Source organism: Hetaerina americana, unplaced genomic scaffold (assembly GCF_022747635.1).
Source record: "Hetaerina americana unplaced genomic scaffold, ioHetAmer1.1.p SCAF_5, whole genome shotgun sequence".
In the NCBI taxonomy this organism is placed as follows: domain Eukaryota; kingdom Metazoa; phylum Arthropoda; class Insecta; order Odonata; family Calopterygidae; genus Hetaerina; species Hetaerina americana.
This window is the reverse complement of record NW_027287095.1, coordinates 83,973,440-83,988,467: the sequence shown is the minus strand read 5'-3', so window position 1 is coordinate 83,988,467 and position 15,028 is coordinate 83,973,440. Positions and strand designations below refer to the sequence as shown.

At 37.0% G+C, this 15,028-nt stretch overlaps 1 protein-coding gene across 2 annotated transcripts in view; it reads right to left on the bottom strand.

The window, feature by feature from the left end:
* Positions 1-475: 475 nt before the first annotated feature.
* CngB (Cyclic nucleotide-gated ion channel subunit B) overlaps positions 476-15,028 on the bottom strand; it is a 33,240-nt gene continuing 18,687 nt past the window's right edge. For both annotated transcript variants that reach the window (XM_071592061.1, XM_071592062.1), the window contains exons 14-15: positions 11,818-12,047; positions 476-1,129 (exon numbers count right to left, since the gene is read on the bottom strand). In XM_071592061.1, coding sequence (XP_071448162.1) covers positions 1,108-1,129; positions 11,818-12,047 — 252 coding nt within the window. In that variant the 3' untranslated portion in view covers positions 476-1,107. The remainder of the gene's footprint in view (positions 1,130-11,817; positions 12,048-15,028) is intronic.

Sequence of the window (15,028 nt, the reverse complement as noted above, 5' to 3'; positions counted from 1 at the left end):
ATGTATGTATATATATATACATACATATATATATATTTATATATATATATATATATATATATATATCATATTATATATATGTATGTATATATATACATACATATATATATATATAATATTTATATGCGCATGCGCATAAAAAATATATATCGTGATGAGTAAAAATACGCCTATATCGGATGTGTGTGCGTGTAAAAATACGTCTATGTTTGGATTTTGTCAATGTTATTACGTAACGTTGCATCGTCATTTTTTCGAACATCTGAACATTTTCCAATAGATAAGGTGCCCGTTATCGATGGGAAAATACTGTAATTTGTAATGTAAATTGATTTTCCATGTCTGATTAAGAGACGGCCAAATGAATGACCCACAAGTCTTGTGATCAAGAGGGAATAGTGGTTCATATGTAATCAGTGAGTAACGTTTGCCAAAGATGAAACAAGGGTGATCAATAGAATTTGAGACAAAGAAATAATTTTGACAAATTCACAGTTTAATATCACTTGCAAACATCAAGCACTACATAATCATCTTGCTTGCATTCACATACAATTTCTTTGGATGAGATCAGAAGTGCCATTGAAAATTTACCATCACAAATAAATAATTGAAGCTGACACTTCTGTGACAAAGGTGACAAGACAACAAACACCACTTCCCGACACTTATATAACTTTATACAGTGACACTTATATAGTGACCTCAGGGTAAAAACATAAGCATTTCAGTACAACAGTCAACATTCATAAAATGATTCCATATAGTTATACAAAATAAACATGGTCATAAACTTTAGCTTAAATGACATCAATTTTTTAACAAATACCTTAAGACACTTAATATCACAAGGAATTCTATAAAAATAATGTGCGATGCAGCAGTTCACTATACGACTATGCACACGTAAATTTTCCATTTTTGATCAATTCAAAGAATCACTGCAGCTCAAAGTTCTCGTGTTCAAATATCAATGCATACTGGTTGGAGTGCTGATTATTACAAATCTGTTGAGGGTGCATTGCCTCCATCCAGTCAGCAGCCAGCTTCAGCATAGAGTCGTTAAAAGTGTGCTTCTAGTCACTATTAAAGCTGGTGGCTGATTAGCTAGGGCCCACCCCATGCCGACCTGTCATAATCAATGAACTTTAAGCCAAAGCAGTGACACATAAAACACTCATTAACAGTAATAGAAGCCATTATATTTGTTTCAGCACACATTTGACTTTCAATAATATTTTTCAGCCTCCACAAAGGAAGTCGTGAAACCTTTAAAAGAACACTCAAAAATATAATGCACAAATCTAAAAGAAAAAAAACTTAGTACATATGAAAACAATTTTACTGCTGTATTGGTTGAGATACATTAAGCAAATTGCACCTTCCATGAATGGTTAAAATATATCAGAAGCAAACATCTTTTATTCCCTTCCCAAACAATTACAAGTCAATAGAGGACAGGTATTTATCTTCGCTATATTATATATTTCATTTCTGTTCATTCTGACTAATACTAGTGTTTCACTGCAGATGGCAAGCAAATTATTTATTTCAGAGAATTTTGCAGCATAAAAAATCTGGAATCACTTTTCATAATGTTAAAAATATGCAGAAAAATTACTACAAGTCAAGGTCAGACAGTCCAAATACTTCTGAGAATATACTGGCATAAATAATATGCAAATTAACTTCCTATGTTAAGGATTGAATTGAAATCAATAAGTGACAAAAATCAGTCACAATAATTCCAATCACGGGAAGAAAGAAAATTCAAGCTTTTTGCATTTTAGTCCTTGAAAAACTAGGAAATGTTTGAAAAACATCCAATCACTTAAATTAATTGGAGTTTTAAGTTCCAGGGATGGTTTCACTTTGTGCACTCTTAGATATACTAATCCATCAGAATTGTGTTATATTAAAGTTTCTTCACTGATTCAACAGTAATGATCTTTATAGCTGTAGAAAATCTTTGATCACAAAAATTGCAGGGACATCTAACCACTAGAATTAAACCATCATTTAAGAAAAAATTGGGAGATTCAACTCTGAGAATGAGAATATTTTCCTTCCAATTCCATGGATGATCATCTGTTTGTGATTCAATGATAGACATCAATGCAAATGAGTAGTTACTGGTGCATAGGATGCACTGTTTTTCTTCCTCAAAATATAGCTAAAATATACAATGTGCTAAGGCACTTAAGCACAATTAGTCAAAATAACAAGTTGAAATTTGTGCCTAAAACTTTTGCTTTATATTAACACATATTTTTAATTATTCAATGGCATTTTTTTTCTTTTTGCAAAAAAGTAGGTTCTAATAAATATTTCCATATTTTTTTTTTATTTTCTGTAAAAATAATAACTTGAGTGATGTATTTTTTATTCAACAACCAAGAGAGGAAGAATTCAAGTAAAATGAGTTCAGATTCACTCATATCTTAAGTTACGATTTCTCCAGTATTTACGTGTATATATTATTTAACTAGGCAAAGCTGATTATATCCAGTATTCCCGATCAAATGTGAATGGTTTTTATCCTAACTTCAAGAAAAGGGAGCCCTGGCAGTAAACCTGCATTCTTCATCACTGCATGAGTTTCAGTAAAGCCCTATCAGTCATATTTTTTACTCTTGTAGGTGAGTTTATCATCCAAAATATGAGGGGGTTGGGGTGAGAAAGTAGGCAGAATGGCCATAGCTGGATAGCCATGAGCCCAATGTATTTGTGCAATCATGGGTAATCACACTCATTTCATTCACTCATCAACAAAAACATACAAACAGAAGGGTGTTACCTTTAGTTCAAGTATCTAAAAGCATTTTTAAATTAAATATTTTTTTACAGATCATAAAAGTCATTTTCATGTTGACTGCGGCAGATGTGTGGATTTTGTGGCAGAGAATTGCCCAAAAACAACACGGTTTTCTGCTATGGCATTTCATTCAAGCTACAAGTGATTATGTATGTCAAAGATCAAGGAAATGGTAGAAGAAAGGTTTTTCAGATCAGCACCAACTGAAAAGTTGATAAGAACTTAATAAAGACAGGAAGCGGACCTAGAAAAAGCTATGCATAGTAAACGACCTCTGAGTTGGCATTGCTAAATGGCTGGAACTAGAAGAAGAATTAAAATCTTGGATAACAGACCACAGAATATTAAGATTTTCAGTTTCCATAAAAATGAATATTCAACAAGCAATCAACATCATGTTGTCCCAGATTGACATAGGGAAATGACCTACACAAAAGAACTAAAACTAAAATACCACAGAAGATGCCAACAGCATATGAAGACAAGAGAATAAGAGTAGCACAAATTAGTGATTGATTCAATAGAAAGAGAGATTTGTGAAATTTCAAAATTTTGAACTTTGTCAAATATGAAACACGGAAGAAGTCCCACAGATGTTAGATGTGCCCTCAAATGAAATATTAGATCCCAAAGGTACAAAAAGTGTTATTGTTTGAACTTCTGGGCATGAGAAAACATATCACACAGTCATTTTGTCTTGCTGTGATGATAGAACACAACTGCCTCCCCTTTTGATTTTCAAAATTAAACCTTACCCAGGGAATACCTGCCTACAGGTGCGTTTGAGCACATTCATCCTAAGGATTGAACTGATAAAAGGGTGATGAAGTTGTGGATAGGCAAAGTGTGGTCTTGGCACCCTGAAACCTGTCTTGCTAGTATGCAATCAGTTTCAAAAGTCACGGAACAGAAGCTGTGAAAAATAAAATCAACCTGTAAACTCAAAAATAGCTGTAATTCCAAGTTGTCGAATGAGCCAGCTTCAACCTTGAGTTTTTTCAGCACAAAAAGCCATTTATAGGAATAATGAAGGAGATATGAAACAGATGAATTCAGTCTACATATTTTGAGGTGACACCTTCAGGAAGGAGGAGGAAGCCTAGCATTTCAAAGATATGTGAATGAGTCAAACTTCATGGGATGCTATGAAATGTGAAATTTGTTAAATCAATTGAGAGGAGTGAAAATATTAATGCACTTACTTAATGGCACAGAGGATGATTGGTTGTAGGAACGCTTAGTTTCTGAAGAAGAGGCTTCCAAATGATTCTTCATTTGGCTACGGGGTTGATTTTTTAGGTTTTGAGATAGGCAATAAAAAGGCTGAAATATTCCCTTATGAGATTTTCATAGACATTTATATATAAATATATATAAATATATATATATATATATATATATATATATATATATATATATATATATATATATATATATATATATATATATATATATATATATATCCCCTCCCCGGACTACAACCTTGACGTGGTGGAAGGGCTTGTGCGTTCCGATGACCCCTAGAGCTGTGCTGGCGGGAGTAATAATGATTGCTCCCGGTAGGGTCACCCATGCCAGATAGGTCGAAGGTTAGGAGCCAGACGAAAGGTAGTCCACGCAGCGTCTGTTCCTCAGTGAGGCGGCTGCAATGGCGTCTGACCCCAGTGGGGCGGCCAGTAAATGATGGTGTCATGTTAAAAACACTATTGAGGAAGGCAACGGGAAACCACCTCAATTATCATTCCCTAGAAAAATATGATGGACAATAGAGATATTTTGAGTCCTGGCAACCACGGGGCTCGGCCCAATCGGCCGTGTGTCGTGCCCGGCAGCGGGGGAGGCAAGGCTTCCGCGGTCATCATCCCACGAAACCCTTGCAAGGGAAAACCAGCAGCAGCAGGACAGAAGACGCAGGAGAAGAAGACAAAATTAGTTAGAATAGGAACGTGGAATGTTAGGACAATGATGAGGACAGGGAAAGAGGAGAATGGAGAATGTTAAGCGAGAGATGGAAAGGGGAAATATAGATATTTTAGGTCTATGTGAGGTGAGATGGAAAGATAGCGGGGATTACTGGAGTGATAAGTATAGAATAATATACAGCGGTGGGGACGAGAGCCAACGAGGGGTTGCCATAGTATTAAATGAAGAGGTAGGAAGAAGCGTAGTCAACATAGAGCAGGTAACGGATAGAATACTACTAGTGGAGATAAAAGCAGAACCGACGAACTTAGTTATTATTCGGGTATACATGCCACCGAGCAACCATAAGGAAGAAGAGGTCGATAAGATATACGATCAGTTAGAGGACATGATCGCGTGTGTTCCTGCAGGGAAACATTTGATAGTGATGGGGGATTGGAATGCGACGGTAGGCGAAGGAAGAGATGGTGCTTAGGTGGTGGACTACGGTTTAGGCACGAGGAATGACCGCGGGGAGAAAGCAGTTGAGTTCTGCGGAAAACAGGGGTTAGTCATCACCAACACTTGGTTTAGACACCACAAAAGACGCAGGTATACATGGAAAATGCCAGGTGACTCAGGAAGATATCAGCTAGATTATATCCTGGTTAGACACAGGTTTAGGAACAGTGTGATAAATTCCCACAGCTTCCCGGGAGCGGATGCGGACTCAGACCACAATTTAGTTGTTATGAAATGTAGCGTACGTTTCAAAAAGATAAGGCAGGGGCGGCGAGTTAGAAAATGGAATGTAGAAGCATTAAATGGGTTGAAAAGGAAGGAATACAAACAGGCGGTAGAGAAAATCATGGAGGATGGTAGAGGGCTTAGTACTATAGAAGAAAAATGGCAAATGATCAAGAAAGGGTTGTCTAAAGCCGCAAAAGACACTATTGGAACCGTTAATGCTAAAAGGACTAGGAAACCATGGATCACGGATGAGATGATTACAAAGATGGATGAGCGGCGAAAATGGAAGAATATAAATACAGAATTAGGCAAAATGAAGTACAAAGAATTGAACAATAAATTGAGGCGGGCAACAAATAAGGCAAAAGACGCATGGTGGAAGACGCAGTGCGAGGATATGGAAAGTCTCCAGAGGAAGGGTGAAATCGGTGCGCTGTACAGCAAAGTTAAATCGTTATCGGGAAGTAAGAAAGGAAGAGCTATGCTAATAGTTAGAGATAAGGCGGGTAAGGTAATAGTTGATGCAGGAAAGATCCAAGAGATATGGAAGGAGTATATAGAAGAACTGTATAGTAAAGAACTCAGACCAACACAGTTAGACATTGAAAAAGAAAATGACGTAGAGGAAGACAGCTTAGGGTAGTAGTAGTAGTTTTAAGGGGAGGCGACCGACAGCTAAGGTCATTTGCGCCATAGGGGATGGACAGGAAAGGATGAAGGGTGGAGAGAAACCCGGCGTCGGCATTAGCCTACTCTTTACGAAAGGCGCCAAGGGGTCCGCAGTTTAACGTCCCATCCGACGGACGGCGTACTCACTCAAAGTGCCCTCCACAAAGCACCTCAAGTAGGGATCGAGATACCTCTGAAAAATATTCAACACCGCCGGGATTTGAACCCGCGCCCTCAGGGTGGGAAGCCAGTACGTTAGCCCCCGCACCATCTCGATCCCCAGACAGCTTAGGTCCAGGAATACTAGACAATGAGATAGAAAGGGCATTAAGGGAGATGAAACTAAATAAGGCCATGGGGGTAGATAACATTCCCGTGGAACTTTTAAAATGCTTAGGAAAATGTGGGAGGAAGAGGCTATATGGGCTGATCCGTAGCATTTATCAGGAGGGAATCTGGCCGGAAGACTTTGTGAGAGCACTTTTAGTTCCGATTCCGAAAAAGGTAAAGGCCACGTCATGTGAGGACTATAGGACAATTAGTTTGATATCCCACGCAGCTAAAGTTGTTCTCAGGATCATAAACAAAAGGATAGAGAGTAGGGCAAATGATTACTTAGGGGATGATCAGTTTGGGTTTAGGAAGGGGAGAGGTACACGTGATGCCATTGCAGTAATGAGATTATTAATCGAGAGGAATATAGAACACAACCAGGAGGTATTTGCCTGTTTCGTAGATTTCGAAAAAGCGTTTGATAGAGTGAATTGGGAAAAACTAATGAGTATTCTGCAGAAAATAGGAATAGATTGGAGGGAAAGGAGGCTAATCCGCAACCTGTACATGTCTCAGACTGCTCAGGTGCGGGTGGGAAACGGGGAGTCAGGATGGGCAGTGTTAGGAAGGGGTGTAAGGCAGGGTTGCCCATTATCACCGTTGCTGTTCAACCTGTATGCAGAGGAAATGATTAAAGAGGCATGGGAAGAACTCGAGGTAGGAATGAAAGTGGGCGGTGAATTCGTAAAATCAGTTAGGTTTGCTGATGACCAAGCTTTAGTTTGTCAGTCAGCCAAGGGGCTGCAAGCATTGCTGAGTGAATTGGAAATTCAGTGCGACAGCAATGGGATGAGAATCAATATTAAGAAAACAAAGGTTATGCGATTTTCTAGAAAGAAAAAGGCCAAGCTTAACATTAAAATAGGAGGGCAAAAACTAGAGCAGGTAGAACAGTTTACGTATCTCGGTAGTGTTTTGGACCAACACGGTCAAAGTAGTAGGGACGTAAGGAGAAGAATTGCGCTAGGCAAAGAGGCTTTCACGAGGAGGAGGGAGTTGATGACGGGGACTTTGAGTAAGGATGTTAAGAAAAGACTCGTAAAAACTTTGATATGGAGCGTAGCTATGTACGGCGCGGAAACGTGGTCATTGAAGCAGGAGGATAGACGTAGACTGGAGGCTTTTGAAATGTGGGTGTGGAGAAGAATGGAGAAGGTGAAATGGACAGAGAAGAAAACAAATGAGGAAGTACTTGGTATGGTGGGCGAAGAGAGGGGTTTGTTGGGAGAAATCCTATGGAGGCAGGAAAAGTGGATGAAGGGGGTGTTGACCGGCAGTGGGATGTTGAAGACTGTGATAGAGGGTAGAATGTTGGGCAAAAGAGGAAAGGGAAGGAAGAGGATAGGGATGTTGGACGGGATGAAGGGCGGAAGAAAGTACTCAGAGATGAAGAGGGACCTGGTGTAGAGTAGAATTTAGGGTTGTGTTTTGTTAGTAGTCACAAAATATTTGTTTGGTAGTTGTGTCCATCGAAAAACCTACCTTAACCGGTAGATTACCTTAAAAAAAAAAAAATATATATATATATATATATATATAATCATAAAATCAGTACAACAAATCATTCTGGAAATTCATGAAAAATGTACAAATTTTTTTCTTAAAAAGTGTATAAAAAAGGTCTTATGTAAAGGAAGATAGTAAGGAAGGGGAGATATAAAGGATGCATCTCATGCGCAAGTGCATCCTATGCAACATCAAATATGGTGTACCTTTTACAATCATGCATATGTTCTACTTTAGGATGAATATCCCAAAATTTCAGTTTTTCCCTGAAATGTAATACTCATACTCGTTACACAAGCAAATAGGAAGAGACATATGCAATTAAAAATTAAAAACTATCAAGTACAAATTATCTAATGTTCCACTATCCAATAGGGAGATCAATCATTGGTCTTGGTAAGAGGTATTCCCTCTCCTCACATCCATTCCCATTCCCCCCTGCCGCTGCAATTCTAGTGGCTAATGATATAAACCTATTAGAAAAATCGTTCCTTGTACACTCAATTGATTTACATGGGTAATTTATATGCATACAATAGCACTAAAGAAGAAAAAATTCTCAATGATGAACCTTTGAGAGCACAGCTCCATTTAATTACAACACAAGTGTACAACTTACTGCATGCTGATGTCCGAGAAGTTTTATTCATGTTTACTTCAAACAAATTTCAGAAAATGGAGGGACAGTGTGTAAAATAGCTATAAAATTATTTGGAAAACATTCAATGAATACTCGACACATAAACATTATGTGGTGAGCGAAGACATAGATAAGAGGATAGATAGCTTCATTAAATGTCTGGGAATAGGGAAGGTGGTGATCTTGGTTTGTTGGCTCCATGGGAGGGGAGAATGTCATTATGAAGAGGATATTTCCAGAGGAGGCAAAAATAAAGGAGAGAGGAAGTTGAGGGAGGCAAGTTTCCTCCCTGTACTGAATAAGTGAGTTTACTGGCATCACTTACTAATGCCTCCACACAATGCATGCCCCTCGATAAACAACATTCTACACTCTGAATCGCCAAAACAAACAATTAGTGATGGAGCATGTCATCTTTCTACTAGTCTCCCCTCTCTCTTCCTGGACTCCATTTCTCCCTTCATGTGACATGCTCAGGCAGATTATTATGAATGAGCCATTGTGACACTAACACAAGCATGGGGCATTTTATGCCACTGTCAAGGAGATAACCTCAAATGCTGTGTGTACCTAAAAATTCGTATAATAAATTCAAAATTGAGAGAGAAACTTCACCTTATAGCGTTATCCACATAGACAAACAATATAAAAACAGAAGGAATGTTCCAAATAAGAATCACAGTAGAAAGTTTTCCGGATTGACTGAAAATCAATGAAGACCCAAAGGATCTGATAAGAAAAAAATGGAAGCACTGATGAATCTGTCAATTCACAGAAAAAGATCAACTCTATTTCATTAATGGAAATTGCGATTGCAAACTTGTATTTTCCTCTACCCATTAAATATTTAATCTTTAATAATGTTTTGAAATTGGCCCTTTATTTTTATGGCATTATTTACTCCAAAATACTGCTCTACCTACCCATTACTTTGGAAGCCTTTTAAATCATGGCACAGTTGAAAAGTGAGAGGTAAAAGATAGGTACACATCAAAATCCTTACATCACCAATCACTTCTCCAGGTCAGGGAGAGTTTACTTGTGGGTCTTTGCATTACATATTTACGCTGAACAATGTGTATGCAACTAAAAGTTCAAATGTCATCAGTTCATAAGGTGTATTTTTTATGAATAGGGATGGAATATAAAAAGATCTGCTAAACGCCTTACATTTACTGTCCAGTGACTGTTTACATCGTATTCGATGGTTTCTGGCTCAACTTTGTGGAAGTTCATGTTCATTAAATGAAGAACACAATGTATTTTTCCACTGCAAAAATACATTATGTCCTTCATTTAGTGGACTGTTCATGTTAGTTGATAGCTTAAGATTTCTTATAGAATTCAACACTGCGTACAAAATGCAGCTGGAAGAAAAAAGATGGCTCACATGATATAATTGTGATTGACATAAATAATGTTGGCAAACCAGTCACCAACTTTGGATTTCTCTGTTCCTCACCTGAGACATTGTAATTAAAGCAGTGAAGAGAAATGTTCTTCCTCCAGTATTCGCAAATTGTTAGAATTGTAGCCAAGGGCTTTAGATGGAGCCTTAACATGGTAACCTTACAGAAATAATCTATTGACACTATGAGCCTAACCTCAAAGACATCTCCTTTCCCTAGATGCTTCCAGGGGAGCTATGCAACCATGTAGGAAAACATAGAGCTATGATTTGGATATTATAATTTATTTAAGGCAATACTTTGTGCAGGCCAGTCAAATATTACGCCTCAGTCTATTTGGTCTTATCATGATGATCACACAATCTCTGCGAACTATTCTAGTTGATACCTCATAAATAATTAGGACTGGTAATATCATTTAATGCCCTTGTTATCCAAGGGCACTATACAAAAAATTCTTTGGAGTTCATTAGTTAAGTAACATAGCCCTTGGGATCACTCAAGTGAATGCTTCACATATTTCCTTGAATACTTGCATAATTACTCAAAGAGTGCAACCATACTTGAAGATTACTGCTTATTCATTGACATTTATTTTGCCAACACCATGGGTAAATAAAATAGGTTGCCATAGATTGTCAACTAGGTTTTTGGTTTGGTATCAAAATGATTATTTCACTTAGAACATCATTTATGCATCTATAGAAAAGGCTAAAAACTAATATTAGAGTATCCACATTCAGAGTGCTTTCAATTCAACATAGTCAAAAGCTTTAACTACTGCAGGATGCTGGGCAGAGCTGGAATTGTGAAATGAGAGACCTTTAGGTCTTAAGCTTTACTTTTGAATATTGAAGGATATATTAAACTTTTGCAGGGCACTTCAATATATTATTCATCAAATACTGGCTGTTTTGCACAGAGAGATAAATATTCCACAGGGAAAAATCTCAGTTGACATCAGAATTTGACACCACTGCCTTGATTTAAACTCTTTCATGACATGGCCTGTGCCAATATCATAAATATACGCCAAAAATCAAAATAAACAATTTGAAAATATTTAAGATTCTTAATCAATGGATAGAAAATGCTAAATTCTGAAAAACTCTTAATCATCATTCCCTATATTGATTTTTGCACTGACCCACACTGCTCGTTATTCAGCTCTGCAGATGTTAATTATTCAAAATCTGTTTTCCTACAATGGAAATGGTAAATTTAACAGCGAACCCTCCTCTTTCTATATTGCACAAGTACCCCTTAAACTGCTTTTCTCATAGAAGGAGAGAATTTGTAATATTTTCACCCTTCTAAATTTTCAAGGAAACGGCATTGTAATTATTTCTTTTGAAGAATGAAGGTATTGTTTGTATTTAAATAAATTTAGTCCTGGAAAATAAAACATACTTCATTTGAATATTCAAAGCATTTGCCATTATTTCTTTCAATAATAATATCATACTCGAATGCAAGACCGAGTGCATATTTAAGGTTCACGCCAAGGCTCAAGGAACCAAACGGGAGCTTTGGTTTAAGTGTTGGAAAACTTTTATGTGGGTTTAAGATGATGAGGTGGCAGAGAAAATAACAACCCAATGGGATTGCATAATCACCCCATCCTCTGATGAACGGTCACATCACCCTCAAACACATTCCTCGGCCCATTCTTTTTGCTGTTGAATTTGTTCCTTCCACTGGGAACAGATGCAATGCCATCTGCAGTGTTGCTCAACCCTTTGCTGGCATCAGTCTCTGTAATTTCATGAGGACTTGGAATATGTGTCCCATACCTTGCTGGTCTGGCAACCTCATCCACGTTTGGCAATGGATTAACGTCACCAAACACCCCATGCTCCCTAGGTTCGGTCCATGGTATAGGGTTTCCTATGGGCTCCCTATTTACAGTCACGACATTACAGGTCTGGTCAGCATGGCCAACTGCAGAATCATTGTTTTCCCAGGTCACAGCCTTTGATCCGTACATCAGAAGCTGGGCAGCTTTTGAATTGGTTCCAACAGCCTGTCAGAGTTATAAAAAAAGTATGAGTAAAACAATTCTTAATTGATGAACATATTAATTCAATGTATTTTATGCATATGGAGATTCATCTGCAGCAACATTCACTCACTGATGCATTTCAAAGTGGCTCAAATACAACTAAATGAATGTAATTTCTAGTGGTAATCTTTATCATTAACAGTGTTGCTATTAAAAATATGCCAAAAGTACAGCCAGATGAATTTGGAATATAATTTGATCATATCCTTACGTGAAATCACCATGGAGGGTGAATTACTATTCCTACCCTATTGCAATTAGCAATCCAGGTGAACAGAAGTCTTCAATCAGAGAGTTCTATTCAATTAAGAGTGGTCAAAAATTTGATTATTTGCATAATTTTGGGTACAAACAATTGATTTTATACTGTATTGTTACCTTTATATAATGTAAATGCAATGAATATTTTGTTGATTTGGCTCCAGTACATATTGTATTAGTGGAAGCTGTTACAAATCAAAACATTTTGTTTGCCTTTGATTGGCTTATGTTGAAAAACACTTCCCACATAGGTGTTTCTTCACAACAATGAATGGGAAAAAATCACCTGGGGCTAAGGTCTTTTACAGCACGTTTTATAAAGCCCACAACTAAACTTTTACACTTTTCACAAGAAATTTTTCAGTTACCAATGCTGGTGGTTCCCAACCAATAAAATTTTTAACATTACTGATGATCTTTAAACATTATTCAATGATATTCTCTAAAAATTGCAACAGATTTACTTCTATGATAAAGGTTTACTTCTGTAGGTACAGTGACTGAAGTTCTGGGTTCACCATCTTTTCACACTGATGGGCCAGCCCTTTTTAATCATCTTCTAGCTGTTCTATTTGGAGAGAACTGGCCATTCATAAGCCTCCTGTAAGATTACACAGGCCTTGGCACACAATTTGTTCAGGTGAAAGCAAAATGCAGTGTATTTCTCATTGCATGTTACTTCCATAATTGCCATTCATGAACACATATCAAATTGCGATAGCCGCCAATGATATTGGAGTTAAACCAATTAAACTTACTACAATATCCAACTTACAATTCAAGCTAACAAACAACACACAAATTCTACATATTTTTGCAATAAATTATGTGAATAAAATAATGTGTAAACACTCTTTATTGAGTAGCCACCATATGACTGGGGATTTTACTGGTATAAAGGAACTCAAAAATCTTTGGGCAATGAGAAGTGTGAGGACGAGAGAGAGATGAAAAGAGATGAGAAGCCTTTTAAGCCTGTCAAAAATACATTTGCTGGGCCTACACAGCCATGCCTTTCCCACATCATGGGTTCTCATCCCTTTTGTACACTCCTGACAAACATTTCATTGTAAACAGTATTTTATCTTGAATCCCAGAAGTTGGATGTCTTTAACCGGAAGACTACCTAATGTGTGCACCACAACTGTATATACAATGTTTTTATAAAATGTATCCATAACAAACCTTTCCCGACATGTCCATGAGGTACTGAATTCAGACCATCGTTTAAGGGTTCACATGATCGCAGATCGTATTGACAATGATAAGATAACAGCGCTGGCAAAAGCATGTCGATGCTCAAGGGATGTACTTTGAAGAATTTAATGTATTGTAGCAAAGAAAAGAAAACTTTTCTGATACCTATTATACAAACCATGTGCTCTTCAGAAATTCCAAATCTTTTATCTAAAACTAGCCTGCTGGAACAGTGCCATAAGCTTTGGTCTTTAAGCTGAGCTTTTAGCAAATGATTTTGTTTCTTTGACACAAGGAGTTCTAGCCTTGGCTTCCTGTCTCCAAAATTATCATGAGACATTTTATGACATTTTTACAACTTTCAGTTTATATGTTGAGGTAGGACATCATGTTTTTTCAGCGCTTCTTTTATTTATTCAATTAATTAATTTGGAAAATTTCTCTTTAAGTTATGACAGAGGAAAATATTTTTAAATGACGACTCTGTGTTACCTGCCAATGTCAGATTAGGACTATCGAGTCTACTATTGATCCCATTGTTATGAGCACTTTCATGAACAAGAATGGACAATCCAGATCTTGCAGTAATGTAAAATATTACAGATCGACGACGACGAAACTTGACTACTTGATCTTCCTGGGGCAACACTGATGGCATAGGGATAGGAACAGCCTATCCCTGTGAAGAATCATGTAGAACTCATTTAATTTTATGGGCCCAAATTTTATGGGCCTTCAACTTTGTAATAAACTACCAGCTGAGATTTAAGGCCCATAAAAGTGTGGCTGCATTTAAAGTCAATCTACTTAGGTTCTTAAAATTAAAAATGTTTCATTCAATTGCTGAATTTCTTGATTATGCCTGATATGTGTCTTGTATTCATGAATGTATTTTGTCACTTTCCCCTGACGTGTCAAATATCAAGTGTACCAGTTGGAACTACTTGATCGCTGGACAAATAAAATGGATTATTATTATTAATAAATCTTGAAATCCTACAAGTAACAAGTATATTTTTTTACACATACCAGTGCGTAAGTTCAAGAAAACATGTGTCTATTTAAAAAAAATGACAGTACCCATGATTATGCCACAAGAAAACGAAAAAAGGCGCATGTAATACAGCATTCCACTTCTTTTTTTCAAAAAGGACCCTTTTATACTGGCATTAAAATTTATAACCATTTACCAGCAAACATGAAAGATACTAAGTCATACCAGATTTTTAAATTTAGGTTAAAATCTTATTTAATCAAGAGTTAATTTTATAACCTAAATGAATATTTTCGTCAAGGTATGAAAAGTAGTTATTTTATTATAACCATTTCTCATACTTTGCCTACAGCATTAAATTGGCAATGAGCCAAAGTATCCTGAGATCATATTCACTCCTTTGAACTCACCTCTACTCTGGAAACTCTCACCTTCTTTGCATTCCGTTTATATGCCTGTACTTACATGGATGTGAGCACGTATGGCTCAA